General features: G+C 36.4%; 6 protein-coding genes across 9 annotated transcripts; 4 read left to right on the top strand and 2 right to left on the bottom strand.

Annotated features, from left to right (window-relative positions):
- The first annotated feature begins 15 nt into the window (after positions 1 to 15).
- LOC100142290 (zinc finger protein 98) lies at positions 16 to 1,844 on the top strand. Its single transcript, XM_008196278.3, has 2 exons — positions 16 to 316; positions 369 to 1,844. Exons 1-2 carry the CDS (start codon positions 149 to 151, stop codon positions 1,719 to 1,721), a joined length of 1,521 nt encoding a protein of 506 aa, XP_008194500.1. The 5' UTR covers positions 16 to 148; the 3' UTR covers positions 1,722 to 1,844.
- Positions 1,845 to 2,309: 465 nt separating this feature from the next.
- Positions 2,310 to 8,303, top strand: LOC659562 (protein suppressor of hairy wing). 3 transcript variants are annotated; one of them, XM_015978266.2, is made up of 5 exons: positions 2,310 to 2,467; positions 3,014 to 3,398; positions 3,447 to 3,667; positions 3,741 to 4,532; positions 7,112 to 8,303. In XM_015978266.2, exons 2-5 carry the CDS (start codon positions 3,016 to 3,018, stop codon positions 8,218 to 8,220), a joined length of 2,505 nt encoding a protein of 834 aa, XP_015833752.1. In that variant the 5' UTR covers positions 2,310 to 2,467; positions 3,014 to 3,015; the 3' UTR covers positions 8,221 to 8,303. The 3 variants fall into 3 exon arrangements, with proteins under 3 accessions (XP_015833752.1, XP_970948.1, XP_008194494.1); XM_965855.4 differs by lacking the exon at positions 2,310 to 2,467 and adding an exon at positions 2,492 to 2,892; XM_008196272.3 differs by lacking the exon at positions 2,310 to 2,467 and adding an exon at positions 2,492 to 2,892 and having other exon boundaries at positions 3,011 to 3,398.
- A 2,291-nt stretch (positions 8,304 to 10,594) lies between these two features.
- Positions 10,595 to 19,793, top strand: Rel (Relish). 2 transcript variants are annotated; one of them, XM_008196263.3, is made up of 12 exons: positions 10,595 to 10,754; positions 10,960 to 11,246; positions 11,300 to 11,466; positions 11,524 to 11,665; positions 15,576 to 15,714; positions 15,761 to 15,865; positions 15,913 to 16,444; positions 18,334 to 18,501; positions 18,555 to 18,871; positions 18,920 to 19,197; positions 19,248 to 19,547; positions 19,597 to 19,793. In XM_008196263.3, the coding sequence occupies exons 2-12, from the start codon at positions 10,962 to 10,964 to the stop codon at positions 19,699 to 19,701; spliced, it is 2,538 nt and encodes an 845-aa protein (XP_008194485.1). In that variant the 5' UTR covers positions 10,595 to 10,754; positions 10,960 to 10,961; the 3' UTR covers positions 19,702 to 19,793. The 2 variants fall into 2 exon arrangements, with proteins under 2 accessions (XP_008194485.1, XP_970894.2); XM_965801.4 differs by lacking the exon at positions 10,595 to 10,754 and adding an exon at positions 10,761 to 10,909.
- Positions 19,794 to 19,963: 170 nt separating this feature from the next.
- On the top strand, positions 19,964 to 22,598 carry LOC659438 (uncharacterized protein). The gene is made up of 10 exons (XM_965742.4): positions 19,964 to 20,313; positions 20,359 to 20,463; positions 20,518 to 20,619; positions 20,666 to 21,136; positions 21,180 to 21,282; positions 21,613 to 21,797; positions 21,844 to 22,008; positions 22,114 to 22,271; positions 22,326 to 22,400; positions 22,447 to 22,598. The coding sequence occupies exons 1-10, from the start codon at positions 20,278 to 20,280 to the stop codon at positions 22,514 to 22,516; spliced, it is 1,470 nt and encodes a 489-aa protein (XP_970835.1). The 5' UTR covers positions 19,964 to 20,277; the 3' UTR covers positions 22,517 to 22,598.
- On the bottom strand, positions 22,544 to 23,221 carry LOC659363 (NADH dehydrogenase [ubiquinone] 1 beta subcomplex subunit 2, mitochondrial). The gene is made up of 4 exons (XM_965676.4): positions 23,120 to 23,221; positions 22,910 to 23,057; positions 22,738 to 22,861; positions 22,544 to 22,689 (listed from the first exon to the last, which is right to left on the bottom strand). Exons 2-4 carry the CDS (start codon positions 23,005 to 23,007, stop codon positions 22,621 to 22,623), a joined length of 291 nt encoding a protein of 96 aa, XP_970769.1. The 5' UTR covers positions 23,008 to 23,057; positions 23,120 to 23,221; the 3' UTR covers positions 22,544 to 22,620.
- A 208-nt stretch (positions 23,222 to 23,429) lies between these two features.
- On the bottom strand, positions 23,430 to 27,378 carry D12. The gene is made up of 7 exons (XM_965615.5): positions 27,226 to 27,378; positions 27,045 to 27,166; positions 26,347 to 26,995; positions 24,229 to 24,943; positions 23,927 to 24,182; positions 23,638 to 23,872; positions 23,430 to 23,591 (listed from the first exon to the last, which is right to left on the bottom strand). Exons 2-7 carry the CDS (start codon positions 27,124 to 27,126, stop codon positions 23,471 to 23,473), a joined length of 2,058 nt encoding a protein of 685 aa, XP_970708.2. The 5' UTR covers positions 27,127 to 27,166; positions 27,226 to 27,378; the 3' UTR covers positions 23,430 to 23,470.
- Positions 27,379 to 27,396: the final 18 nt, after the last annotated feature.

Genomic DNA, 27,396 nt, shown 5'->3' with positions numbered 1-27,396 from the left:
TTCCTTTTTGTTTGATGTGAGCCAATATTGACAACAGATGACAGCCAGCCAAATGTCAAATTTTGAGGTTAGCATCTTGTTGTGTTTATTTAAACCAAAATAAGGCAAAAATGTGTATAATAGCGTGATAAAACTCAAGATCAACGCAATGACGCTCACGAAAGGCATTGTCACGGAGGAGAATTTCCAAAAAATTTGCAAATTTTGCTTGGAAGAAAAAAATTTCATTTTGGCCCTCAACTCAATCATTGAATTCAAAGATATAGACCTGTCTCCTATTAGTATTGCCGATATTTTATCACGAGTGACCTCACAGGTAACTAATATTTAAATTTCCCTTGATTTCGGTTAATTTTTGTCCAATTTAGGGCACAAACAATAGTTTTGAGCCCCTAATCATCTGTCACGACTGTCTCAACGAGTTGAAAATCGCCTATCTCTTCATTCTCAAGTATGAAGAAGCCTACAAGTTGCTACACGCCTTTGTTTCAAATTACGTGAAGAAAGAAGAAGGTGAAAGTGATTGTGGAAATGACAATAATAGTGAGACTGAAGTTCATTACGAGACTCGAAACGTTAGTAAAAGACGCGCGAATTTGAAAAAACGCGGCCGAAAGAAAAAAACTGAATCAAATGAAGCCCCAATTCCTGACGCGTCCAAAGTTTTACACTCTTGCCCCATTTGTACGAAAGACTTCACCGCTTTGGAGCTCCGCGACCACGCACATACTCACAAAGGGCTGAAAAAATACCTCAGTATCCCCCCTGACAAAAAAGTAACCCCGACGACGAAATTTTCGACAAGACGCCATCTTGATAACCCCAATGAGACAATTTTTAAACGCCCTGTAAAGCTCCACAAATGCCCTTATTGTAATGAGGAGTTCCCAGTTAACGAATTTCGCGTCCATATCGACATCCACCGCAAACAAAGTGAATACAAATGCGATAAGTGCGAGCGCGTTTTCAAAAGACTAAACCATTTGAACACACATCGGGTCAAACATTTGAAAGAGTATCCTTACAAGTGTGACCAATGCGGTAAAGGCTTTGTGATCAAAACCAACTACGAGTGTCACATCTTAACCCACACCAACAACGAGCTGCCCCACGAGTGTCGCTACTGTCTTAAAAGATTCTCAAATCCGGAGCATTTAAACCGCCACCAAATCATCCACACCGAAAATGTCACATATTCGGTGAAGTACCGCGTTTGTAAGTGCCACCACTGTCTCAAAACGTTCAAAGACAAAGACGAGTTGAAAAGCCACGCTTGCGTCCCGGTCGAGCAAGCGGTAAACACGCGCTTTCCGTGCAAGACGTGTAAAAAGGTTTTCAAGCACTCGAGCGGTCTCTACAATCATAATCGAAACATACATAAACTGAAAGGTGCCAAAACGCTGTGTTCGGTCTGTGGTCACTACGTGTCGAATATTTACAATCATATGATGCGGCATACGGGGGAGAAGCCCTACCAGTGCAACCAGTGCGAGAAGAGGTTCATTGCGAAGCCACAACTGAGGCAACACCTGCTGGTGCATTCGGGGGTCAAGCCCTACGTGTGTAGTGTGTGCGCGAAGGCGTTTAATAATTTGTACAATTTACAAGTGCATGAGAGGATACATAAGGGCGATAGGTGCCACATTTGCCCCGTTTGCAGCAAGGGCTTTCTCGAGAAGTCCTACTTGAAGAAGCACATGAACGTACATTCGAAAGTTTAGGTTTATTTAAGTAATGTTTGTTTTACTGTGCGATAATGTCGGGGATTTACCGACTATTACAGACTTCTGTTTTAGTAAATTAGTGATTCCTAGAAGATCAAATAAATTGAGGATAATACAAAATACAGTTGTTTTCTTTTCGACTTCTCCTTAACATAAATTATATTAATTTTGATTTATTTCAATAAAGACTAAAGGAGTTATGCAACCAATATTTGCACTTAACAGCTCAACCTATCTAAAACGTGTAAATGACCAAAATGTGATTACAATCACAGGAACGCAAGAAAGTCTTTAAAGTTAAAGATATTTTTCCGCTCCTGTGACCTGATAAAAATTCCTAAAATTCAATTTTTGGCAGGTTGTGTAGGCAACCAACTATACAGCAGTTTAAAGAAGCGTCATTAATTTAACCTACAATTAAATGCGTGATTAATTGATCACGTGACCAAATTCAACTAGTTTGATTGGTCCATGCGCATTGCTAACTATAACAATGCAAATAACTTTAATTAAGCTTTCTAAAAACCGGTCCTAAATACTTACTTGCACTGGCTTCCGAAGTTATGTTTGTACATTACCTAAATAAACTAAAGTAACGATCTTACAACGATGTATTTTTTGTCAAACACTCGCTAAACCAGTTTTAAGTAAAAAATCTCTTCGACCCGACGCTCGACGAGCCGTCCCTGACTTTTGGTCGTTAGGTTATGACCGTTTAATTGGAAAGTCCAAAAATCACACCCGTGAGTGCCCAGACATGCCTTGTTTCAATGAGAAATAACCACAAAGTCGCCAGAAATCGTTTTGTTGCAATTAGGCCTTTAATTATTAACGTGCATTTTTACGGTAAATTTAGTTTATTCTCTACGTCGGTTTTCCCGTCTCAGTCACACTTACTTTGAACGGCATCGCTCCATCTCCGTTGGCTTTGGACGCCTAGTTCGACCTAAAAATAGTTGTCAAGTGTCAACAAGCAAGAAACGGTTTTTTAAAGGGAAAATGTGTTAAAGAAAGTAAAACCACGCTTCCTGGCTGGTTTTATAGTGAAAAAGTGTGAACTTTATTGAAAATTGCGCCAATTCGTGTTTGTTTCGTACTAGAAATTGGAAATCAAGTCGAACCCCAAGTCGTAGATTTGCATGGGATTTAATTATTTATCAAAGACGAGGTAATTGGCGCACCAACGTGTGTCCACTTTTCGCTTTTTGTCCCAACTTGGCGTTTTTTGGCCGATTTTTTTCCGAAATTTTGAGGTTATGTCACGTAAAAAATTGTCTTTTTTCAAGTAGAAATGACTGAACGCTACTCGTTTGCTGTTGATACGAGCGTCTGGACGCAAGACAACATCGATACGGTGCACTCGACCCTCACAGATACCATTAACGAGAGCTATGCAACGGCCGTTGGAGACTCCCCAAGTCGGTATTTGTCGGTCTTGGACACGAGCGGCGAAATGTCGCTGGAAAACCTCAACATCAACCTGACAAACCCCAAACTGGAGGTGGAGGAACCGGTGGAGAATTTCATTTCGGAGGAGATTTTTGAGCAGCCCCAGGAGGAGTCAAACGACCAACAAGTCGTAGTCTTTTCAATTGAGGGCTCTGACGAGCTGTTCGGCATCCAGGTGGCGCAGGACGAGGAGGGGAATTTGCAGAAATACCAATTCCAGTTTCGGTAACTTGGCAAGGTTAAAATAGAAGGGGGCTATTTTAGTTTGTTTAGGAAAAATGAGGAGGGGCAACTTGAGGCAATCCCTGAGACCATCCAACTGCTCCCGATGGAGGAGGAGCAGGAGGGCGGCGAACAAGGGGAGGACAACGTGCAGTTGTTCCTCCAAGAGGAGGAACACAACGAACACATTTTACCAGACAATACTCTGGTGCATGAGCAAGAGGACGACTCCATGTTGTACGAAAATGAGGAACCCGTTGATATTAAACCCGGTAAATTTTTAGTTTCTAAAACTTGGGTCTCAAGTAGTCAGTGCAATAATTTTGACTAAACGTTTTTCCCCAGCCATCTTGTCGCTTCAAAATATCAAACAAGAGAGCCAATCAGAGTACGAGATCGCGGAACCAATCAGTGAAGAGTCTCCTGAGCAACAAGTCGACTATGAAACACCTCCAGAGCCCACTCAGGAAGAAGGAACGATTTTATCCGATACCAAAGTTTTCGAACACGTGGAAGTACGACCTGACATGGAAATAACCCACCACGAACCACCGGAAGAAATCGAAGATTTCAACAATGAAAACGTGAACGATTCGGACGAAAACGATTACCAGATCGTAGAAGGCGTGCACATAACCGGTGACGTTGAACCAAATGAAATGGACAAACAAAACACCATCCCCAGCACAAATATCCTAAAACACGTCGTGAAATCGACCAAGGACGCACATAAACAAAAAAAAGACAACAAGTTGTTTTTCTACGTTGTCCAACACCCGGAAAAGGAAAACGTCGATTCTTTGTCGCTAGAAATGTCGAATTTGCTGTGCCGGCCTAAGGTCAATCCGAGGTCAATTTTGAAGAGTTCGCATGCGATGTTTCAAGCGAAAAATGAAATGGAGAATGTCGAGCAGGAGGATGAGAGATTTAATAAGCGATTTGCGAGGTGTAAGGAGGCGATGCAAGCGAGAATTTTTAATAATTTTATTAATAAAACAACAATACCACAAGCGCCCGTCCGGCAATCACGTCTGCCCAGAAAACAGAAAATTAAACCTTTGGAAAGGATGGATGAGGAGATTGTGGTCCAGGAAGTGATGGTGTCGTCGACTGGATTCGTAGACACGGCTTCTGGAGGTAAATTAATTCACTTGATCTGATTTTGACTGTGATTTTAAAATTAACAAATTTTGCTTATTTCAAGTGTTTTTGAGCTAAAAAATTATGCCTGGTTGTTTTCTACCGGTATTTACTAATTCTTTTTAACAGAATCACAAAAAATTGACAAATTTATAATAATATTCCTGGCTTTCCCTTTTCAGTTTTATTTTTGCATAATTTTACTTCGATATTTCTCAAAACAAAATCGAGAAATTACAGTCAGTGGCGTAAGTGGTGGTTTCTTGTGTTTTTTTTTCCAAAAGTTTAAACTAAATTTTTGGTTGTTTTGATATGTTATTTAGAAATAAGTCGAAAGTAACGAAATTATCCGGTAATGTTACTTTTATTTTTCGCAAGTTTTGTTAATACAGGCGAAAAATTACCAAACTTGATTGTAAATAACACTATTTTGCATTGTTACAGCGTTTTAAATCCATTATTTTTTGTGTAACGATGTAATAATTGTTTAAAGAATTTCGTTGGAAATAATCAGAGAAATAACCAAACTATATTGAAAGTTGTGTTATTTTTGCTTTTTTCTAGCATTCAAACACGTATTCCAAGATAAAGACTTCTAGTTTTAGATGTGCTTCAAGGAAATTATGTGATGTTATTCCAATTTTACACATGTGGCAACAAAATGCCAAAAACCAAGTGTGATAATAGTATACTAAAAAAACAAGTGTCATAAATTTGTGTTAAAAAAACGAATGGTGAAGCTACGAGTTATTTTGAAATCTGATGATTGATGAATGTCTCAAGGTTTTATGAGACAAGTTGTTAAGCTGTTTCTTGTAATTTGTCTTTTTATGTCGTATTTAAAAGAAAATTTACATGAGTTTGGCAATGTTTGTGGTAATACTCTAATTTGAAAAATAATTTTTTATTTGGTCACCTTCAAACTGTACAGTCTCTTTTAGCGATCTTTTCACAATCTTGTTTAATTAAAATAAAATATACAATATCTACAGCATATTAGTTATTTAATATAATTTATGTTATTAGAAAAGTTCCTTTTTTTTTGTTATACCATGAGATTAAAAATATACTGAATAAAGCATGCCTTGAAAGAGAAGTAAAACTTTAGCCACATTTCTTTTCAAAACATCGTGTTGCATAAGACAGTAGAGAAGACTAAGGAGATGAGTATATAAAAGTTGTTCGTTATGAAGTTTTAACTAATTTTAACTTAAGAAAAATGTTTTGAGCTAAGTTATCAGAGTTAAGATAAACTTGATACGTTGCTTAAAAGAAAAACATTGTATACAAGTCCAGACTTCTTCAATTAACTGTCTATTTTAACCTCAATAAACAAAATAAATTCAAAAATAGGTTTTGTTGGAATATTTTAATTATTTGCTAAAATGCTGATTTATTATTTAATAAGTATATGGGGTGTTCGCTCCCGGCTACAGTAACTGAGAAGTTATATTACATAAAATTGTGTAAAAATAAAATTAATTACATAAAAAATTAATAATAAAATAAAATAGTCGTTTTTAAGTTGAGGCACTTTTTTACAAGAAAACTAAATCTGTTATCGCCGTTTCCTAGGCATTCTTGATGTCAGAGTTACAACACTTAACTTTGGTTTTTGTTATAGACGCCATATTTGACATTTGGATTTTTGAAAAGTCTTTTTGTTCCTGATTACGGTGATGTATCACATAATATGATCGAATCTTACATGCTAATTAAAATTAAGAAAAAACGTTTTTGCAAAGAGTGCTTTGAAAAAAATGTCAAAAATTTTATTTAACAAACTAAATTTGGACAGATGTATTAAATATGCGATCGGGGTTTTTATAATTTTGTTTTGTTTTGCGAAGAATAAAGTTCTATCTTATTATGTCGTTTAGTTTTTAAATAAGTAAACTTGACGGAAATGTAAACCTTCCAGATCCAAATTCAATTAAACCTCTAAAATCTAGTTTGTTACCGTTTTTTCCAAAGCACTCTTCGCAAAAATGTTTTTGAACATTTTGATCAGCAAGTAAGATTCGATCATATCATGCGATACATCGTTGTAATCAGAATTATAAACACTTTTCAAAAATACAAAAAGCGAATATGGCGTCCATAAACAAAACTAAAGTAGTGTTGTAACTCTGACATCAAGAACGCCTTGAAAAATACGATGACAGATTTAGATGCATTGTAGAAAAGTGCCTGAAGAACGTCCTAGTTAAAAAAGTCTAGTTCTTTTGGTTTCCGCTTGAGAAAATAAAAACGAAAATTACAAATTTCCGATTTTTTTCTAATAATTTAAAAACTAAAAACATCAAATTTTCTTTTAGATAATTGTCGGTATAAAAATGCCCAACTTTGCCCTAATTTAACCGACCTCGTATTTCTTATAATAACTGAGATCCCCATGGTGGAGCTTGAAAAACGGACACCCTGTATAATAAAGAACAAAAAAATAATTGTGTTCAGTTTAATTTTTTTGCGCTAGATTTAGCTAAACTGGCCCAAAAAATCGTTTTAGCATGTTTTTTAAGAAAAATTCAATTATTTCGTAACACTGGGCCCAACAAATCACGTGTTCATTTCAGGTGTCAATAAAGAGAACTTCGAAGTGACCGAATACGTCGAACTGACGGATTCGGACGACGACTACGACCCGAAAAAAGTCATCCGAAAAAAGAAGAAACACCGAAGGAGGAAAATCGAGATTACGATAAGCGACGACAGTGACGCTTCGCACGACAGCGTCATCGAATTGGACGAAACCGACGACGAAGAACCGAAAAGTCCCGACGCCCCCAAGCGACGACGTGGTCGTCCCCCCAAAAAATCCCGTGTGGAATCGAACGACATAGCTTCAAAACCCGAAATTCCCTGTCCAAAATGCGAAAAAACCTTCCCTAGTCAAAACAGCCTCAAGACACACCTCCAACACCATAATCTTCAAAGTTCGATCAAAAACGCGTTACCTGAATCGAAGTACAAATGCGACGATTGCGCCATCTCTTTCAAAAACAGTATCCTGTTGAAGAACCACAAGTGTTTGAAAAAGTTCACTTGTCCGGTTTGTAAAAAGAAATTTCCTGATATGTCGAGTCTGACCGGTCATAAGCGAGTCCATGCGAAAGAGCAACTTGTTAAAAGTACAGCCGTTGTGCGGGTTTCCCCCAAAAAAATGAAACCAGTGTTGCCAAAGTCGAAAAGTCCCCAGAATAAATGTAAAACCTGCGGGAAAATTTGCTCGTCGGAGCAAAACTTGAACGTTCACATGAAAACGCACAAGGAGTATGTTTGTAGCACTTGTTCGGCGACTTTCGTTTCGCAGTTTATGTTGGAGAAACACGTTAGGGAAAATTGCGTCAAGTTCAAGGTGCCTCAAGTTACGAGGAGGTCGATGAGGATCAAGAATGCCTCGAGTGCGGAGCAACTTTCGCCGAAAAGCCCCAAAAGAAGCCCTATGAAGGGCAGGGAGAGGTTAACGATGAGTTCACTCAAACTCAAATGTGACAAATGTAATGACCAGTTTGGGACTTTTAAAGCACTATTTAGACACAAAGTGGTGAAGCACAACATGGAGACGCCGGATAAGGAGGCCTTGGAGAAGGAGCAGCCTGAGGAAAAGACACACGAGGGGGTTCCTGTAGCGAAGGGTTTGCAGAATGTGTGGACGGGTGTCAACTTAAAATTGGATTTTTAAGATTAAGGCTATGTAGATTTGTAAATAGGCTTCTTATGTACATTTAGCATATTGTGTATTTTAATAAATTTTTCAACCGTAAATGCTAGACTGGCCAATTGAAAGCATTTTTTTCCTTTATACCGTTTGGAAAGTGTACTTACAACAGTGTGTGCACATCCGCAATGTTGGTTGCATAACATCAACATTTTATAAAGAAAGTAATTTAAAATCAAAACATTTTTGAACGTTTTAGTGACCATTTATTACTTATAAAGATTCATTACATAAATTTTTTATACTTACCTTATTGTTGCTACAGAAAATTATGATTTTCTTTCGGTTGGAATAAACCGTTCTCAGCCATTTCTCAAGGAGTTTTCTTGTTTTAAAAAATTGTGCAAAATAAATAGTTTTCTTAAAAAGTAATTCATAAACCGTTTTTTTGAAGTAGAACAAGACGTTTTCAGTCTATTCTATGAGACTTTGTTCGTTTTTAATAAGCAAATAATCATCGAAAAAAAACGTTTTTATCCAAACTAGGTACAACATAAATCGTTGTTTCCGGCTAGAATAAGCCGTTCGCTACACGAAAGATATGATCAATTTCAACTATCTTAAATAATGATAACATAATGGAGCTATGTCTAATAATTCCGGATATAATGTCCCATGAATATCAAAAATTCTTGGAAAAAGTGAAACTATTTTGATGTAAACTTGTGTAAAATGATCTGGAAAATCAATTGCCAGCTCGAAAATCTTCAAATTCTCAATTGTTTTTAAGTTATAAAAACTTTCCCAATTTTTCCTTTTGTTTGCAATTGTCTCGAAAACTATTAATCGGAGAACAATAAATTTTTTTTGAATAATTATCCAAAGAGCTTTTTAACGATAATAAACTGAATAAGATTACATCTAATAGTTCGATGAATATCAAAAATATGTTGAAATACATATTCACATACTAGCTGTTTCAAAATTATAAAAATGCCAACATAGCATTTTCTCTTAACATCGGTTGTTATAAACTATTCAACAAATTAATAGCTAATATAATTTATACTTTCGATGAGAAATCTAATCATTTAATAGTAGTTTTACAATCTAATCAACCTTAATAAAAAAAATAATTTGGTAAAATGCGACCTTGGCGTTTTTATAGTTTTGAAATAGCTAATATAATCATTGAAAAAATCGCCAAATTCTCAATATTTTTTTAGTTAAAAATAATAATAATAATATTAAAGAAATATATTTTTTTTAATTTTTGCTCTTGTTTGCAATTTTTTTGAAAAATATTAATCGGAGAACAAGAATTATTTAAATGTTTTGTGTAAACAATACATATTTAAAATAACGCTGGCCATCAAAAGAAAAAAAAGGTCAGCAACAATGTTTTGTTAATTACAGCATAAATAAAGGCATAAATAAAAGTTATTGTTTTTTTTTCTTGTATTAGCTGCGCTTAACTTAACAGCTTAGTTTAATAAAAATTAAATTCGATTTTCAGTGAACTTTGTTGATTTTATAAATACTTCTGGTTTTATTTAGTTCACATAATCGAGCTTATACTATACTTTAAGTAAATTAAAATAATAATTATAATAAGGGCTTACAGAAAAAATCGGAAGATATTCTCATCCATAGAGAAAAAAAATTAAAGAACGCCAAAGGCTGATTTCTGTGTGATTTTTGGTTTTTGACATATAGTCAAAAATACCTTTCTCAAACACCTTTATAATAACTAACTCCACGCTTTTGTTGGATAAATAAACACGTAATAGATAATAATAATTATATAATATTTTCTGCTCTCAACGTCTCAACTCATTAAGATACAGATTTTTCATTAAGATACAGGTTGGCCTAGTAGAAAAAATTGTGTATCCAACTTGTATTTAATAGCTACTAAGATATTTGAAGCCTTTATGGAGTCTGGATAGCAATGCTCATTGCATAAAATACTGTCAACACAGATAACGTTCTATTAAAAAACAAAAAATTAAAGAAAAATAATTTAAAGACAAAAAACATTTAAAATTCCCTTCTAATGAGCTTTCATTTGATGTCCTTTGCCCCAAAGCAGTTGAGTTATCGATTTTAACGTTTAACAATGAGCTATGTCAAATTAATCAAACATTTCGAATTTTGCGCCAATAATTTAAATATACGTTGACGTCAGCTCCGCCAACACCACCACATGGAAAAACCCTGTCTCGCGATTTATTTCAACCCCTTCCGCCGAATAAATATGATTAAAACTAAATCCATCTTCAAATCCGGGCCCTTTTTCTTTATTCCCCGGTCCGAAAAACTCACGAAAATTTCCTTATCCTTATCTCGCTTTATCTCCCATGTTGTCCAACCTGACGCATTAAAAAACCAAACAATTACCACTTTAAACCGCGGAATTTCCGGCGCACGCGCACACAACCCGTCGTAATCAGAAAGGGGATTTTTTGGCGCTCGTCCTTCCCCGTACACCCCCGCGCACGCCATTATCCGGACGTGGGGAATAACCTATTTCTGTGGTAATGACGCAATAGTTCGAGGTGAGCATAAACATGGTTTATTATTGTTCGAAACGGGCCCCACTTTGCACAGAGTCGTCGGTATCACACATCGGCGAACTTTCGAAAGTTTGTGTCCAAAGTGTAGGTTAGGATGCTAACCGAAAGACCCAAAATGTACGAGCCTGTGCAGATTGGTAAGCCTGGTTTCGGGGGTTTGGCCGGTGAGTGAAGTCCGCGTTTGCAGATATGAGCAATTATCCGAGCATTTTGACCCCGCCGTCGAGTAGCGAAGATTCGCCCCAGACGGTTTTTTACAACTCGCCCACGGCATGTTTACCGATGTTGCCCCAGACGTCGCAAGCGTTCGATTTCGACGGGGTCACGCACCCACCGCCCCCTTTCTTGCGGATTATTGAGCAACCTATCGATAGGTTTAGGTTTAGGTATAAGTCTGAAATGACCGGAACACACGGGAGTTTGTGTGGGCAGAACTCCGACAGGAGTCGGAAACAAACGTACCCCACTATTGAAGTAACTTAATTAATATCTACATCATTTCTTTTCATTTGTACAATTAATCGTAGCTGTGTAATTTTTATAAACGAGCAGTGGTTCGGTGCTCCATTTACCAATACAACACTAAAGAAGACCAAAAGCCGCATCCACACAGACTAATTAAAAAACAAGGGAAAGGAGAAGTTGATGATCCACACGATGCTTACGTCTCACCTGAAGATGGTTACGTTTATACGTAAGAGTTACAAGTGATTAGATAAGTTGGTGAATATTTAATTGAAATTATTGCTAGGTTCCATAGTATGGGTATTATACACACAGCTAAAAAAAATCTAGTGCCAGAATTAGTCAAGAAAAAGACACAATTGAAGAAGGAAGAAGTCGCAAGGCTTGAAGGGAAAATGCGCGAGTTGACTCAAAAGGAAGAAATTGAGGTAAACATGTTATCTGATTAGTGATTAACTGATGATTACTGTGGGTTTGATGCTTGATTTTTTGATTTGGGTAAAGAGAACTTATGCAACCAATAATACGGACGGGTTTTAAGCGCTCTCTGGTGGTCGTCTTGAACCTGTTATTCTGTGCAAGTTTGTTTTGACAGTTGTAACGAAATAACTATTTTTTTTTGGTAAAGTACCAAAAAAATTATGCCCAAAGTGTCAAAATGACATTGTTTTTTAATTAGTTTACAGTTTATTCTCCGGCACTGTCAAAATTTTACGGTTTTTCTTCTGTGTAAGAAAGTTTTAACAACTATTTCGCATTTCACAATAAGTCAGATTATTTTTAACAGTTTAAGGCCCAGTTTCTGGAAACATATTTAACAGGGAGTTAAATTTAAACCTCACTTAAAACCTAGCAACGCCAATCAGATACGCGTTACCTTAGCAACTAACAGAGTAATTAAATTTAACTGAAGTTTAATCGAAATCGAAAGTTCCATAAAAATTATGCCCAAAGTGTCAAAATGACATTTTTTTAAATATAATGTTGTATGCGTTACCACAGACATATTATATAGTTTATTCTTCGGCACTGTCAAACTTTACGGTGTCTCTTTTATGTAAGGAAATTTTGACAACTGTTTTGCATTTCCCATTACGTTTATTTTTAACAGATTAAGCTTAGTTTCTGGAAACATATTTAACAGGGAGTTAAATTTAAACCTCATTTAAAGCCTAGCAACGCGTTACCTTAGCAACTAACAGAGTGATTAAATTTAACTGAAGTTTAATCGAAATCGGGCCTTAAAGAATTTTAAGCCGTGTTATTTATTTTACCTCGTAGTTTAAAAATCCACTCGTAAAATAAGCGTCTGATTTACATCCAAACTCGTTAAATAATAGTATAAAACAAGTTTCTTAAGATCATTCTTGAAGCACGAACCTCAAGCTTGCCAGGAGTGATTTGAAAACGATTTTTTGTAATTTGCTCTATTTAAAGCATTTTTTTTACTTTAATCGATTAAACTTCTGTTGAATGTTATTGGTGTTGCAATGTTTTAAGTGAGGTTTAAATTTATCTCTCCCTTAACTGTTTCCATAAACCGGGCTTTAGGGAAAACCGAATCTGGTTACCGGTTACTAACAAAAATACTTTGAAATGTGTTGCCAAAAGACATAGGATTTGTGGATCAGTTTATCTTTATTATTTTTTATGACAACGGTAGCTTACTTTGACTAAGCGTTTTTTAAATAATCACATAATGCAGTCGTAATTAAAGTATAGTATTAGTAAAGTAATGTTATTAATGCTGTTTCAAAACTATGGATAAAATGGCAACAGCGCACTTACATTTATTTTTTGGGATAAAATAGATCACAATCAAAACTTTTAGATACATATTGTTATGATAAAACTCAGTGTGAAATGTTAATTTTATGCCACATTAAAGTTGCCTGCAATATTGCAGACGAACTATTTCAGAAATAACCAGCAGAGTGCAGCATTTAACTTTAATCGCCTATGATTTGCTATATTTTTTATAATTTCCCCAGTTTTTAGATTAAATCCAAATAAATGTCGGTTGAATTGCTTATCACTCTGTTTTCTAAAAACAATCAAATGAATACTTTGTTTCAAATGATAACGTCGTTAGCGCTGGTATTGTGACGTCGCAAACTGAAAGAGTGCAACTTTAGTAGTGTGAGAATTGCAAACACGAGAGTTGCATCTTTCTTTATAAGTGTCTGTTGTAAGTATCGAAAATTAGTTTGAGACAAAATGAGGTGAAATTACATAAAAATATTTTGATTGAAGACAAAACGAGGTGAAATTACATGAAAATATTTTGGTTGATAAGATTTATTACCTAATCGGAATGACTCATGAATGAAACATGTGTAAGTTACGATTTGATGAATCTACACTTACAAAATTTAATATTAACACAATAATGAAAAATACCAGCTTTGGGCGTTTTTTTACAACTAAATAATTAAATCGTGATCGGAAAAAGTAGATTTTACACCGACATAATGATGATAACAGAGTATACACGAGTTTCGCAATGGGACGTTCCAACGCTTTATTAGATATAGGATTATATTTTAATCTGATTTTTCTCTAACGTCACGGTCTCGTATTTCATTGTTTTAGGAATTAAGTTAAATTCCCAGCTTTGTTGAAAAGTAGGAATCTGTATTTGATTTCTTCATAATTTTTTTATTGTTCCTTAAAATGCAACAGACATCTACAGCAATCATGCTTCGTATGAAGTAATTACCGTGCCATTAAAACACGAACGAGAACGCGTCGCAAAAAGTGGCAAAGCGGCGTGAAATCTCGGAAAAAAAATTAGGTTTTCACTCGTGGTGTAATAATCCACTCGTGAAATAAAGCGTCCGATTTACACTCAAACTCGTTAAATAATAGTATTAGCTAATGGAATTTATACTTTCAATGAGATATCTAATCATTAATTTAAAAAAATAATTCGGTAAAATGCGTTGGCGTTTTTATAGTTTTGAAACAGCTGATATATTACAAAACAAGTTTCATAAGACCAGTTTTAAAGCACGAATTCAGTGTAAAAAACGAGTGGCGTCAGTTTTTTATACTGTTTTTTGTAATTTGCACCCTTTTTGTCGTTTTTGACCAAAAGTTGTTATTTTTGTCGATTTAGGGATTTTTGTGACGGTTGGTAATATCCCAATTTTGAAAGTGAAAAATTAAATTAAAATTTTTGTTTTATTTAAATTCTGTCAAAAAACACGAGCATCAAAGATTATAAAGGTAATATAGCATGAACGCTTCTTGAAATTTGTGAAATTAGAAAAAATACGGTCTCGAATTTGCTTCCTGCCAACCTAAAAATTTTCGTAAAATGTTCCGTCAAATAATGACTGTTATGACATCGCACTTAATGACATTTAATATGCCTATAGTCCATTTTTTATATAATAAACTGTCAATGTCAAAATTCTGATAAAGACCAGACTGTATCACCCTAAAAGTTCATGTCCAGCCACTTTTGAAACTGGCTGTATTCTGTATTTGACATTTTGGACATCAGATTTGACATTTTTGAAAATTGGACGTTAGAAAATAACTAAATGTGTTGTTGTACGTGTTTTAAATTGGAGACAACTTGTAAAATTTGGAAACTGAATTTGGCAGCTAAAAAATTACATCAACCTTATTTCAAAAAAATTACTATTCATGATAGTGCCAACCTGACGGCTTTAAGACAGTTGATTATAAAAAAATCGACTATATTAAAGCATCAAAATGGCGGCAAATTATACAAGTATTTCGTGTTTGCTTTGGCAAATCTTAAATAACGCGCCAAAAGTGTATTCGCCAATGAGAGCGTCGCTCGTTCAAATGGACCAATTACGGCGAACCACATTTGTGATAACAAAAATGGCAGTGTGACGCAATTTAAAAAAAATCATAGGATTGAGTTTCGGTTGCAAAGCCAAATTCTTTATGGTCTTAAGGTTTTGTGTGTAAGTTTGCATTATTTATAAATATTTTGTCTGTATTAAGTAACTCTGACTCATAATATTTGCTGATAAGTGATAAAAGAAATGTAACCACGATTCAGATAACCGGCTGAAATCGCATAAATGATAACACAGGTTTTGATTGCACTATAAAGAATAACCGACACTAACCCCAAATTTGCAAATGTAATACCTTACATTTATCAATTTTAAGGTTGAGCCATGTGTGTCTGGTGCGAGTTGAGACTCGCTCAAGTCAGCGAATGCGACCGTAAGTCTCTTTACCCAACCCTTCGTAATAAACATATGTGGATATCTTCACTTAAACGTTTCAAAACCCACAGTAGTCGAGCCCTCGAAGCTATCTGTCATGTGTTTATCCCACTTTTCCTTTCAGATTAAGGGATTGGCTGAGGCTGAAAGCAAATTCATTAATCTGAATGTTGTTGTCTTGCGATTTGACGCTTTTTATGAAAACAATGGGATACTACATCCTATTTGCCCGCCGGTTTATTCACACACGATCAATAACTTGAGTAAGTATTGACTCAAATTTTCGGGTTTTTGACTCATTTTCTCTAGAAAGCGCCCTCACGGGCGAATTAAAAATCGTGCGAATGGACCACTGCACCAGCCCTGCGAAAGGGGGCCGAGAGGTGTTTATTTTAGTCGAGAGAGTCACCAAAAGTGAGTCAATTAATTGTGAAAAATTGTCAATTCATTTATTGGTTTAGAGAACATTAAAATACGCTTGTATGAGTTGGACGACGATGACAACATCTTGTGGGAGGATTATGGCCGTTTCAGCGACTTGGACGTCCACCACCAGTACGCCATTGTCTTCAAAACGCCCCCATACAGAGACCCCAACATCAAATCCCCGGTTAAGGTTTATATTGAGCTCGAACGGCCGTCCGATCGCTCCCGAAGTGAGGCGAAAGAGTTCACTTACACCCCCAGTTCAAGTGTTTATAAGCCGGGTGCCAAAAGAGCAAGGACGAGTTATGACACTAGTTACGATTCGTCTTTACCTAGTGATGAATTACCGCTACCGATCAATAATTTATGTATCGATAACACGCCAGGTTTGCTTGATGATGTTCAGTTAGAAGTTACCAGTGATGACCTACAACAAGCGATGACTAACATTGATTCGGAGGAGTTTCGTCGATTGTTCAATGAGTTTGGACAAGACTATTCATTGGTGGTGGATGCACCCTCGCAGTATCCCAAAAAAAATGCCCCCAAGGGGGGTAACAAGAATAGGTCAGGATTGTATACTTTGTTTTTTTATGAGATTTTTGAGCTACTTTGCGCCCTCTGGTAACGATTTTTTGCGAAAATATTGCATCAAAACATTGGTAAGAGACTACAACATGACTATAATACTAGTCAGGATAGAAACTTGACCATATAATTTACCTGTCATTAAGTTTTTAATTTTGGTACCTTATCATGAATAAAAACAATTAGCGGTTATCATTTTATATATTTTTCATGATTTTAATTTCCTTACCACAATCTGAACACAACTGAAATGTCAGTGAAGTCGCTAAATTTTTTACATTCTAATGGCATACTAAGTTTTATCGCCCGCCAAAAACTAAGTACTTCTAGTTAGATAAGAACAAATATTTATTTTACATTTAATTTTCAAACGTTAATTTGTAGTTAATTTAAAAAAAAACGTATGTAGGACGGAAGTAACAATCGAACTAATTTTTGTTTCATTATTGGTATTTCACAAAAATTTAAATGTAAAATATTGAAACCAGCTCAGAAAACGAGCATTTATTTTTTTTTTCAAAAATCTAGGAAAGAGACTACCAAAATAATTTTAATGTTGAACTTATTTTAAATATAAATGAAAGTAATCATCTTGAAAGCCCTCTGGGTTTGCTTACTACATTTTCTCTAATGAAAAAATACATAATTCTTTTTTATTATTACACTTTCACTGTAACATACATTGTTTATTATTATTTCTCATTTCATTTTGAAAAAATATAAATTTTGTGTTAAATGGTTTAATAAAAATTGCGATAGAAAAATAGAAATAGAAATAGAAAAAGTATTTTTGTGTCACTTAAAGCGAAATGTCATAAACCAAATACGATGAAAATGTTTCAAATATTTTTACATAATAACGTTTCTCCCAGTTTTGAAGTGACCATTTTTAAATTTAAATAATTAAAAAGAGGACTACGTATTTGCTGTGCTATTTGATATTTTCCTTTTGTGTGTTCAAATCAATGTCATCTAGATTGACTTGAGAAAAAAAGAATTTGTGTCTTTATTTTTATTATTTTATTGTCACTATTAATAGGAAATATTTTTGATTATACAGTGTCTTGAAAAAAAAATGTATGATGTCATAATAATATTAATATTTATTATGCTCATTAGGATGCCTTTTTAGCTTCTACATGTCCCCAAAGTTTTTTTTGAAATTGGTTCAGGGATTACTGTTAAAAAAAATAAAAACCAAAAAAAATCAGTTTTACACCTTTATTTTTAAAAATTAATAAAAAATACAAACGGTGTTTTCTCGGTCACATTATTAGTACGTACGTCTTGAACAAGGTCTAACAGACGTAATTAATTAAGTGTGATTAATCTAATTATTACAGGGTGTTTACAATTTATTTTCAAACATCTTAAAGATTACAGCCTTTTATTTTGGTTATTTCAAATGGCAATCCCTGTTTATTTTTATACCATTCAATAGGGAATTAGAAAATTAACGTTTTTTCTTATTACTAATTATAATCTTTTACCAAAAAATTGTCATAGAGTGCCATTAAAAAAAAGAATAATTCAAAAACTAGCAGGAATTTCGAAAAAAAATATTCTTTAAAAATGATCATATTTTCAAAATAGTTGATGATTCACTAATTAATATAAACTACAGAAGCACGAATTAATTTTATCACTTACATACTGAAAAACCTGTAGAAACAAGATTTATCGTATTATTTATTTTTTATATTTATTTATTGAGGGAAAGTGCCCTATCTTGGTGTAAATAACTACGAGTTTTAGCGTAATTTTTGTGAATCGGATCTGGCTATAAATCTGTATTTAAATTTTATAATTGACCACCAGAGAGCGCAAAGGTTTTAACTGAAATCGCTTATCCGAATTTTATCTAATAGATCGATGAAATCGTCAAAATCAAACTACCAAAGAGCGGACAACAGCGAGGACATAGTAATGGCCAAACAGGCAGTCATGGAGTTACAAAACTTCATTAAAACAAAACCTAGTGACGAAAAAGCCATCAGTATGTTGCGCCATTACTTAATGACTGAAGATAAAACCAAGTAATAATTTAACCGGTTTGAAACTATTTACTTAATTCAATTAAAAATTTTAGTGCCTTGCATGTTTCCATCAAGCAGAATAAGCAAGCCGACGTGATATTTTTACTCAAAATGGTGTACGTTTGGAAACAGTACCATTTAACCAACATTTACAACGACCAGTGCGAGACCGCTCTTCACATCGCCACTTGTATGCATTTGGAGGAAATTGTTTCGAACTTAATCGTGTGTAAAGCGGACGCTTCAATCGGTGATTCCGACATGAACACTGCTCTACATCTCGCTGTCATAACTAACGCACCCACGCCCATTTTTGAGAAGTTACTATCGGGCGATCACGTCAAAAAATTCATAGATAATGAAAATAATGGTAATTTTTGTTTTGTTGCGTTTACGTTTTTGTGACTTGTGGTTCTAGAGGGCAACACTGCGCTTAATTTGGCGATCGAGAATTCCAACATGCGGGCCTTAAAATTACTGTTGATTCACGGTGCTGATATTAATAAGCAACACAAAAAGAACGGTTATACACCTCTCAGGTTTGCCATCGAGAAACAAAATCTTGATTTAGTTCGATATATTTTGCAACACGAGAAGCTCAATCCGATGATTGAGGATTTCAAGGACATTAACCCGTTACAGGCGGCCATGAAAAAGGATAATTCGGAACTGATTGATCTAATTACCGAATTTATGGTATTGTCCTTTTTTTGTATTTTTTGTTTGTATTTTAATTGTAACTGTAGCGCAAAAATAACTACGTTGATGTGGAAATTAAGAACGAAATCGAGGAATATTCCGACGAGGAAATTGAGGAGAAATACTCGGTGAAATTGGAGCAAATTTCCACCGAAGACTTGCACCAAATGTACGCTAAAGTAACAAATTTCACCCCCGAGTGTTTGGAGGAGATCTCGCGCATTTTAGATGAGTCCCAAACGTGGCAGAATTTGGCCGATTTGCTCGATTTGGGGCATTTGACACGTTCAGGACTCTGTGATTCGAAAAACAGCCCCACGAAGTTGTTACTAAAGGTGGCGATTGAGGTTTGTGGGGTTGCGCAATTTGGTTGGGAATTTAGGGTTTTTGTTGCAGACCAATGGCGACAGTGTCTTGCAAATTAGGGACTTCCTGGAGAATTTGGACGAGACGCGGGCGGTTGAAATTATTGACAATATGGTCAGGACGCAGTTTTGTTAGTTTCTACTATTAGTTTAGTTTGATCATGTCTTTGTATTAATTTCGTTCATTTTTATGTTAGAGAAATTTGTAATAAAGGTATTGTTCCACAATCGAGTGCACTTGACTCGGAAACCCCTCGGAAATAAAATTAACTAGACGCCCTCTGGAGGCGGTATATCGTACTTGCCGAAAACAGTAACGAAGTTTTCGTAATTACTCATTATTTACCAATTCTACGTGTATACTGTTAATTTCTTACATTAGAGTCAGTCAGTCTAAAAGTGTGGTGGTAAATACTGTGGTTTTTCGTGATTTTAAAGTGTTTTTTGTTGGTTTGAAAGTGGATAAAAAGTGAAAAAGTTTAATTTTTGATTACAATGGGTTATTAAAACAATTGCCTAATAAGACTAAGTATTCGATCATAGCGGATAGCGAACACATGTTGGGCTCAAAAAATCGACAAAAATTGAGACATCTACCGGGGAAATTGTAAATTACGGTTAATTTTGGAGATCAGAGGTCAAAGCAGTGATTAGATATCTATCTAATTCCTTAAGAAAACAACAATTACATAAAAAATTGCCACGTTGAAACATGGCTTCCGCAGCGTCTTTAATTAAATACACAAAGGTAAAAATCAATTACAATTAACTGGACTTATTTCGTCCGTTTCAGTTGTTTATAAACAACGAATTTGTGGACTCTGTGAGTAAAAAAACCTTCCCAACTCTGAACCCCACAAATGGGGCCAAAATCATCGACATTTCCGAGGGGGACAAGGTATATTAAGTCGAAATTTTTCGCTAAATCGGACGTTTTTCGTACTAATTCCAGGAAGACATTGACAAGGCGGTCCAAGCGGCTAAAGCAGCCTTTTCCAGAGGCGCCCCATGGCGCAAAATGGATGCCTCAACCCGAGGCAAACTCATAATCAAGGTTGCTAAAAAGGCGCCAAATTCAAACTTTGAACAATTGCTTGCAGCTCGCCGACTTGATCGAACGCGATATTAACACGCTCGCAAAGCTGGAAACCCTTGATAACGGCAAACCCTTATCAGACTCAACGCTCGATATCCAGTGCAGCATCGACGTCTTGCGCTACTATGGGGGCTATTGCGACAAAATCCACGGTAACACAATCCCCGCAGACGGCGATTGTCTCTCCCTCACCCGCAAGGAGCCGGTCGGCGTCGTGGGCCAGATCATCCCCTGGAACTACCCCATCATGATGCAGATCTGGAAATGGGGCCCCGCCCTGGCCGCTGGCTGCACCATGGTGCTGAAGCCGGCCGAGCAGACCCCCATCACGGCCCTCGCGTTGGCGGCCCTGGTCAAAGAGGCGGGGTTTCCCCCGGGGGTGGTGAACGTGGTCCCCGGGTACGGGCCCACGGCGGGGGCGGCCCTAGCCCTCCACAAAGACGTCAATAAAGTGGCTTTCACCGGATCCACAATTGTATGTCGCACTCAATCGCCACAACTGTAGCTTTCTGTTACAGGTCGGCAAAAAAATCATGGAGTATAGCGCGCAGTCGAACTTGAAACGTGTGAGTCTCGAGCTGGGGGGCAAGAGCCCCCTTGTGGTCTTCAATGACGCTGATTGTGAGTTGAAAATTGGTTGTTGGCGCCCTAGAGGTTAGGTTGGTATTTGTTACGGTTTTTAACTGTCAGTACAACCAACCTTAAATTATGGGTGGTAACTATTTGTAATTAAAAAAATCCACTTTTTCACCCCTTGACGGAAGACAGTGGGGTACAAAATTTGTATCAGTGCTTCATTTAAATGTTTTTACACGATTTTATTTCTTATAAAAATTTTTTTTTGTGCCAACCCCAAACACCAAAAATTACAACAAATTTACTAGATTTTCAAATCTAGGGCGCCAAACGGTGCAATTATGTCGCTTTTTGTTTGAAATTCTTCTTTTAAAGTGGATGAGGCGGTGGAAATCGCCCATAATGCGATTTTTGGCAACCACGGCCAGAATTGTTGTGCCGGTTCCCGTACTTTTGTTCAATCTGGAATTTACGATGCTTTTGTACAAAAAGCGGTCCAAAAGGCCAAGCTGCGTAAAGTTGGCGATCCATTTGACCCCAATGTGCAACAAGGGCCTCAAGTGAGTCACTATTACGTAAAAATTTTGTCTAATTATCGCATTAAAGATTGATAAGCCATCGCTTGATAAAATCTTGCGTTTGATTGATTCGGGGAAGAAGGAAGGGGCGAAATTGGAAATCGGGGGTTCCCGGATCGGGACTGAGGGGTATTTCGTCGAACCGACTGTCTTTTCGAATGTTACTGATGCTATGAGCATTGCCAAAGAAGAGGTGAGCGCAATTGTGAAATTAAGTTGGCGACACTAACTATCAAATTTAATAGTGCAGTGTTGCCACCACTTTATTTCACTAACCAAAATGGTAAAAAAATTGTAGATTTTTGGCCCTGTGCAAAGCATTTTGAAATTTGAGACCCTGGAGGAGGTTATTGAAAGGGCCAATGACACGTATTACGGTTTGGCGGCTGGGGTTATCACCAAAAATATTGATACGGCCCTGACATTCGCCCAAGCGGTCCAAGCCGGTTCTGTTTGGTAATTTTTGTATTTTTTTAATTACTTCGTTTTTTTTTTAATTATTTATTTTAGGGTGAACTGTTACGACTACATCACGCCACAAACGCCGTTCGGGGGCTACAAAATGTCCGGAATCGGGCGTGAAATGTAAAAAACTAAACTAGTTTGACAATAATTCAAAATTATTTTTCAGGGGGGCCGAGTCACTAGACGCGTACGTGGAAACCAAAACAATTTCCATCAAACTGCCAACTAAGGTCTAAAACTTTTCATTTTCGTAAAAAGCAGAATCTCAATAAAATTTTGTTTTATTTCTCTTATTAATTAATAAACAAGCAACTACAAGACATTTATTTATTTACACACATTATTCCGCTGGTGGAATTCCCAATTCCTCATCCGTCCATTTCCTAGGGTCAGGGTACTCAAACTCGCCCTAAAACAGCCCTAAACTTTCGCCCCCCTTAACATATTTAAAACTTACGAAAACATGGCCAGGTTCCGTCCACAAATGCCACAAAACCCACCACCAGGCAACCCCTTGTACCGCTTCAGCTAAGTACACCATGGTTTTGGGGGGCTCAGGCCCCCGGCAGCGGTAATTCCACCTAAATGTTGTTGTCAGGAATTACATAACCACAAATTTGGGCACTTACACATGAGACGAATTGCGCACCGATTGGAGGGCTTTGGGGGCATTTTGCTGCAACAATTTGGTGGCTTTGAGAAGGGGGGCGCCCCGGGACAGCAACATTTTGGAGAAAATTGGGATAAAGGTTATAGATAACCTCTATTATCTGACACCTTTGACAGATGGTTTTTGACAATTCAAGTGCATAATTTAATCAAATTAATTAAATACGAACCTTCAGAGGCTTTTGTAAGATCCCTGATAAGTAGCCCCTTCGAACATTTTTCGACTAGGTATTTGATATTTGCCGTTTTAAGAATGGTGCGTTGTTGGTTGCCTACACGCCAGATTCCAATTTTCTATCTTAACTTTTTTATAAATAGCTATTTCTTGTCATAAAATATCCTACCAACGCCCCTAGTCATTTTATTTAAAATTTGGGCACACAAACTTGCAAAACAAACAATAAAAATTCCGCCATGTACAGCCTAATTCAAAGCTAAGGCGACTCCTGTGCCACGGGCTGCATAAGTGAAACACGAGTCGGTTGGAAAAATAGTGTATTTAATCACAATTTACGGACATTTTACGAGAAATACTCAAAATTTTTCCGCTCGTTCCTGAAATATTTCAAGGAGAACATCTCCGGCCGCTCATTGATTGCCATCTCGACGTCCTCCCGGTTTATTACACTTGTACTAGAATTACTACAAGCCTGGTCAGTAAAAAAAGACCTTAGAGTGTGAAACAAACCTCGAAATTTTCGTGCAAACTCTATGATTCTTCCCTCGTCGGATCAAATTCTCGGCGAGACATTTAACAGCTTCGAGAATCATCATTTCAGCACCGTTAAACTTCACGCCTTCTACGATTTCCTCCGGCTTGAGGATAATGCCACAGTCGAGGGCCGTTTGGCGGATGAACGAACACTCGAGTTTCAAATGAGGGTCGGTGATGTCAATCACAGAATGATTTTTTTTCGGAGACTCTGAAAACCCCAATTGAGCAAAAAACAAAAAAAGTTTGGTACATTGGCAAATACCCGAATCTGACTCAATGTTGACTGTGATTTCTTGCTGTTCAATTGCGTGGTTGCGGCAACCAATGGTCGGGCTTGAAGAGTAACACGACTGAAGCAATTGTTTTTCCTCTGACTCTCGATTGAAAAGGCCGAAAGAAATAAATGGTGTGTAGTCGTGTGACCTTCCATACATCAAAATCGTCTTAGTGTTCCAATTTTCGGAACCGAAAATTTGTTCCGAAGTTAGAATTTTTTTAATAAGTCTTGCGCGACTCCACTAGAAATGAAACTGGGGTGAAATGGAAGGTAAAAGTGAGACAAACCTCAGAACTCCGCCTTTTCCCAACATTCCAGCTTACAAACTCTTTCAAACTCGAGGCAGTAAACGGGTAAATGCGTTTGTAATTCGCATTATTCGCTAAATCGCTAAAAAGGGGCAACCTTTTGAACAGGAAAGGAAGCGCCTCCCCCATATTTTTGAACCTGTGTGAGGGCAAAACTAGTTTAAAATTGTTCGCCTCACTTTTAGCATTTCTCGAATGATTTTGGATCAGTTTGGTCAAAACGCAGCCTTCTAGTTTTTGCCCGAAAACCAGAATTTTCGTATTATTAAACCTGATATCCTTCCGATTTAAAACTAGTTGATTTGGTGTTATTTTCTCGTGATTTTCCCCGCAATACGACTCCAACCCGTAGATTAATTTATTGTCTTCGTCTTGTTCAATCTTTTCTTTCTTCAGCTTGGGCAAGCCCTCGCTCGAGGCAGGCATACAGTAACAGTGGTCAAAATTAACTTCTTCAATTTTTGTCTCAACATCGGAACAATAATCATGTTCAACTTCCGCTTTAACTTCACTGTCGTACAGAAAAACATCAACGATCGTCTCATTTCCCAACGTCTGTCGCCCACTGAACGTCTTATCCAACTTAATATTGTGCACAACATCGATTGGTTTATTTAAAATCACTTTAAAAAAGATTTGTACTCGGACTGGAAACTCGCCCCACCCACGGCGTGCTAGATGGAACGGCGATTCGCTGAAATAATCACGTGACTAAGACGTTGCCAGTGCCACCTATTATTTTTTTAATAAACTTGAAAACTTGAAAATCAAACGTAACCACAGCTGTAACTAAAAACTTTCCAATTCAGAAAAAAGATGCAAGTTTAGTTTCACATTTAAATTCACATTTTAATAACCTTAAAAATTACTTTTTAAAAATCTTATGCGGCGTTGAACTAAAAAAAATGTTTCTTCGTGAGACCAAAAATCACTAAATAAGATCAAAAATAATGTTATTTTTGCATCTTAAAACATTTAGCAAAGTACTGTGCCAGAAATTCAATTAGTATTTAACAAAATTTCTTCAAAAAGTACAAAATTAACACATTAGTAAAAGATAGTTGCTTGATTATTTTTACAAAATAGCACGAAACCGACCAAAAAAATTACTAAATTGTATTTTAACACGTTTGGTTTTTGTTGAAAGTCACTTTTTGTTGACCAACAAAATTTAGTCCTTCGAGCCGGATTTAATCTTCAAACTAACATTTATGGTTTCGCAAGTCGGAATCAAGTCTAAATTGATTTAACTACTAAAAAAAAATCGTCAAAACTGTCTGAAAAATTACCGAGTTAAATTAAAAGTGATATTTTGGCCTGTTTTACTCAATTTACCTAATTTTTAAGAAAACTTTTGGCAAAATTAAAACAAAGAACCACAAAATTTGATCGAAAATAAACTAAAGCAAAATTAAAATTCTTTTCTTTTTATTGGAGTATATTAGATTTTTATTCAGATTTAGTGTTTAACAAATAATTTGTTGAGTTTGACAAAAAAAATATATTAACCGTGTTGGCAGGTCTAATAAAATTTCACTAGATCTGGTGATTATTTAGATATTTATAGCTTTTAAAGTGGTGAAAACTTTTGCAAAAACTCACGCATACATGGTGTTGATTTTTAGAACTTAAAAAACTGCTATCACTGAAATTACAGAAGCCTAACAACTTTTTTAAATTCCTTTTTAAAAAGTAAAGAAAACTAAAGTATTTCTCTGAATATTAACCTTTTTTTTACTGTGTAAAAAAGTAACAAATCCGTCCGAAAAATTACTAAATTAACATTCATCGTGTTGGTCGGTAAAAAAAACAATTACATATTTCACAAAATTTCCTTAAAAAAAGTTCAAAATTTACCAAGTTAAACCAAAAATTGTGTGTTAAATGCCTCTTTCCATGATTCCATGATTAGGTAAAAAATTTGCTGCTTTTTCAGCTTGAATGAAATAAGTTTTAAATATATTTTTGTTAAGTAGAAATACTGTTCTCTTTAACATTAACTTGTAAAAGTGGTTTAAAATGCCGAGCTAGTAGGTTGTGCCTACTCGATTTATTAAAAACCGCGACCGGCCGTGCAATCGAGCAGGCATTGCTTACCTGACTTCCACCACATCGTGGGGTTTGTACGACGGGTGGAGGTAGAAAACGACTTTATCGACGAAATGCGACACGTCGGGGGTGTCCTTAGGGCCCCTTACGTACACCATCCACTTGTGGGTCAGAAGATCGTCTTCAGATGACGGCATCCATTTTGAAATGTTTCCAATGACTACACGATGTTTAGTTTTTTTCCGGTTCCGCGTGACGGCCTCCGGGGGTTGGACTTTGGGGGGCGTTTGGGGGATGATATCGGGGTCGAGCTTAATTTTTTTGCTTTCTGGGGGTGTTGGAGGGTCGGGGATGCGGGGGCTTCTGGCAGTAGTTTTTCGCTTGTCTTTGAGGTTCAAGTGGTCAAGGCTGCTGACGTTTTTACCGAGGAGTTTTTTGAGGGCTGGGTGGATCCGGTTCTGCTTGTCAGGGGCAAGGAGGGGATCGGAAGTGGAGGCTTCGTCCTCGGTTCCGTTGTACTCTAACTCTTTTTTCTTGTAGTAGGACATGATTAAGGCGTAGCGCAACAAATGTAAAATTTTGCGGACTTTGCATATTTGTAATTCGATTTGTTCAATCTGTTCCTGTCTCTCGAAAATTTCTTTATTGTATTCCTCCTCGATTATATTTCTTATCTTAATTAAATTCTCCTTCTTGTCTACAAACAACAATTGTTTACCTAACCAAAAAAAATTAAAAAAAATTACCTTCTTCCTCATTTAGTTCCAAAGCTGAATTATAACTCTCATAATCAGGATCAACTTTTCCAGAATCCCTCAAATGTTCCATTTTACTCAACCTTCCCCAATTAATCACCTCAAATGTCTTGCTAAAATAATAGCCAGGCCAGGCTTCGACTTTTTCACCCAAAACCGGGTAAAAACTTACCCATTTCGCCACAACAAACCCGCAAAAGTCACACTTTTCGCACTTAAATCACGAGCTCCATTTTCGTTTACGTTTTTTCCAGTTATCAGATTTTTGGGTTTTATTTTGGTCTCCTCCTTACACCGACCCTGACCTCGCACAGCCGGCTGTCAAAATCGACCAATGAGAGAG

Source organism: Tribolium castaneum, chromosome 7 (assembly GCF_031307605.1).
Source record: "Tribolium castaneum strain GA2 chromosome 7, icTriCast1.1, whole genome shotgun sequence".
Classification (NCBI taxonomy): Eukaryota; Metazoa; Arthropoda; class Insecta; order Coleoptera; family Tenebrionidae; genus Tribolium; species Tribolium castaneum.
The sequence above is the reverse complement of the archived record's forward strand: the minus strand, read 5'-3'. Positions and strand labels throughout refer to the sequence as shown.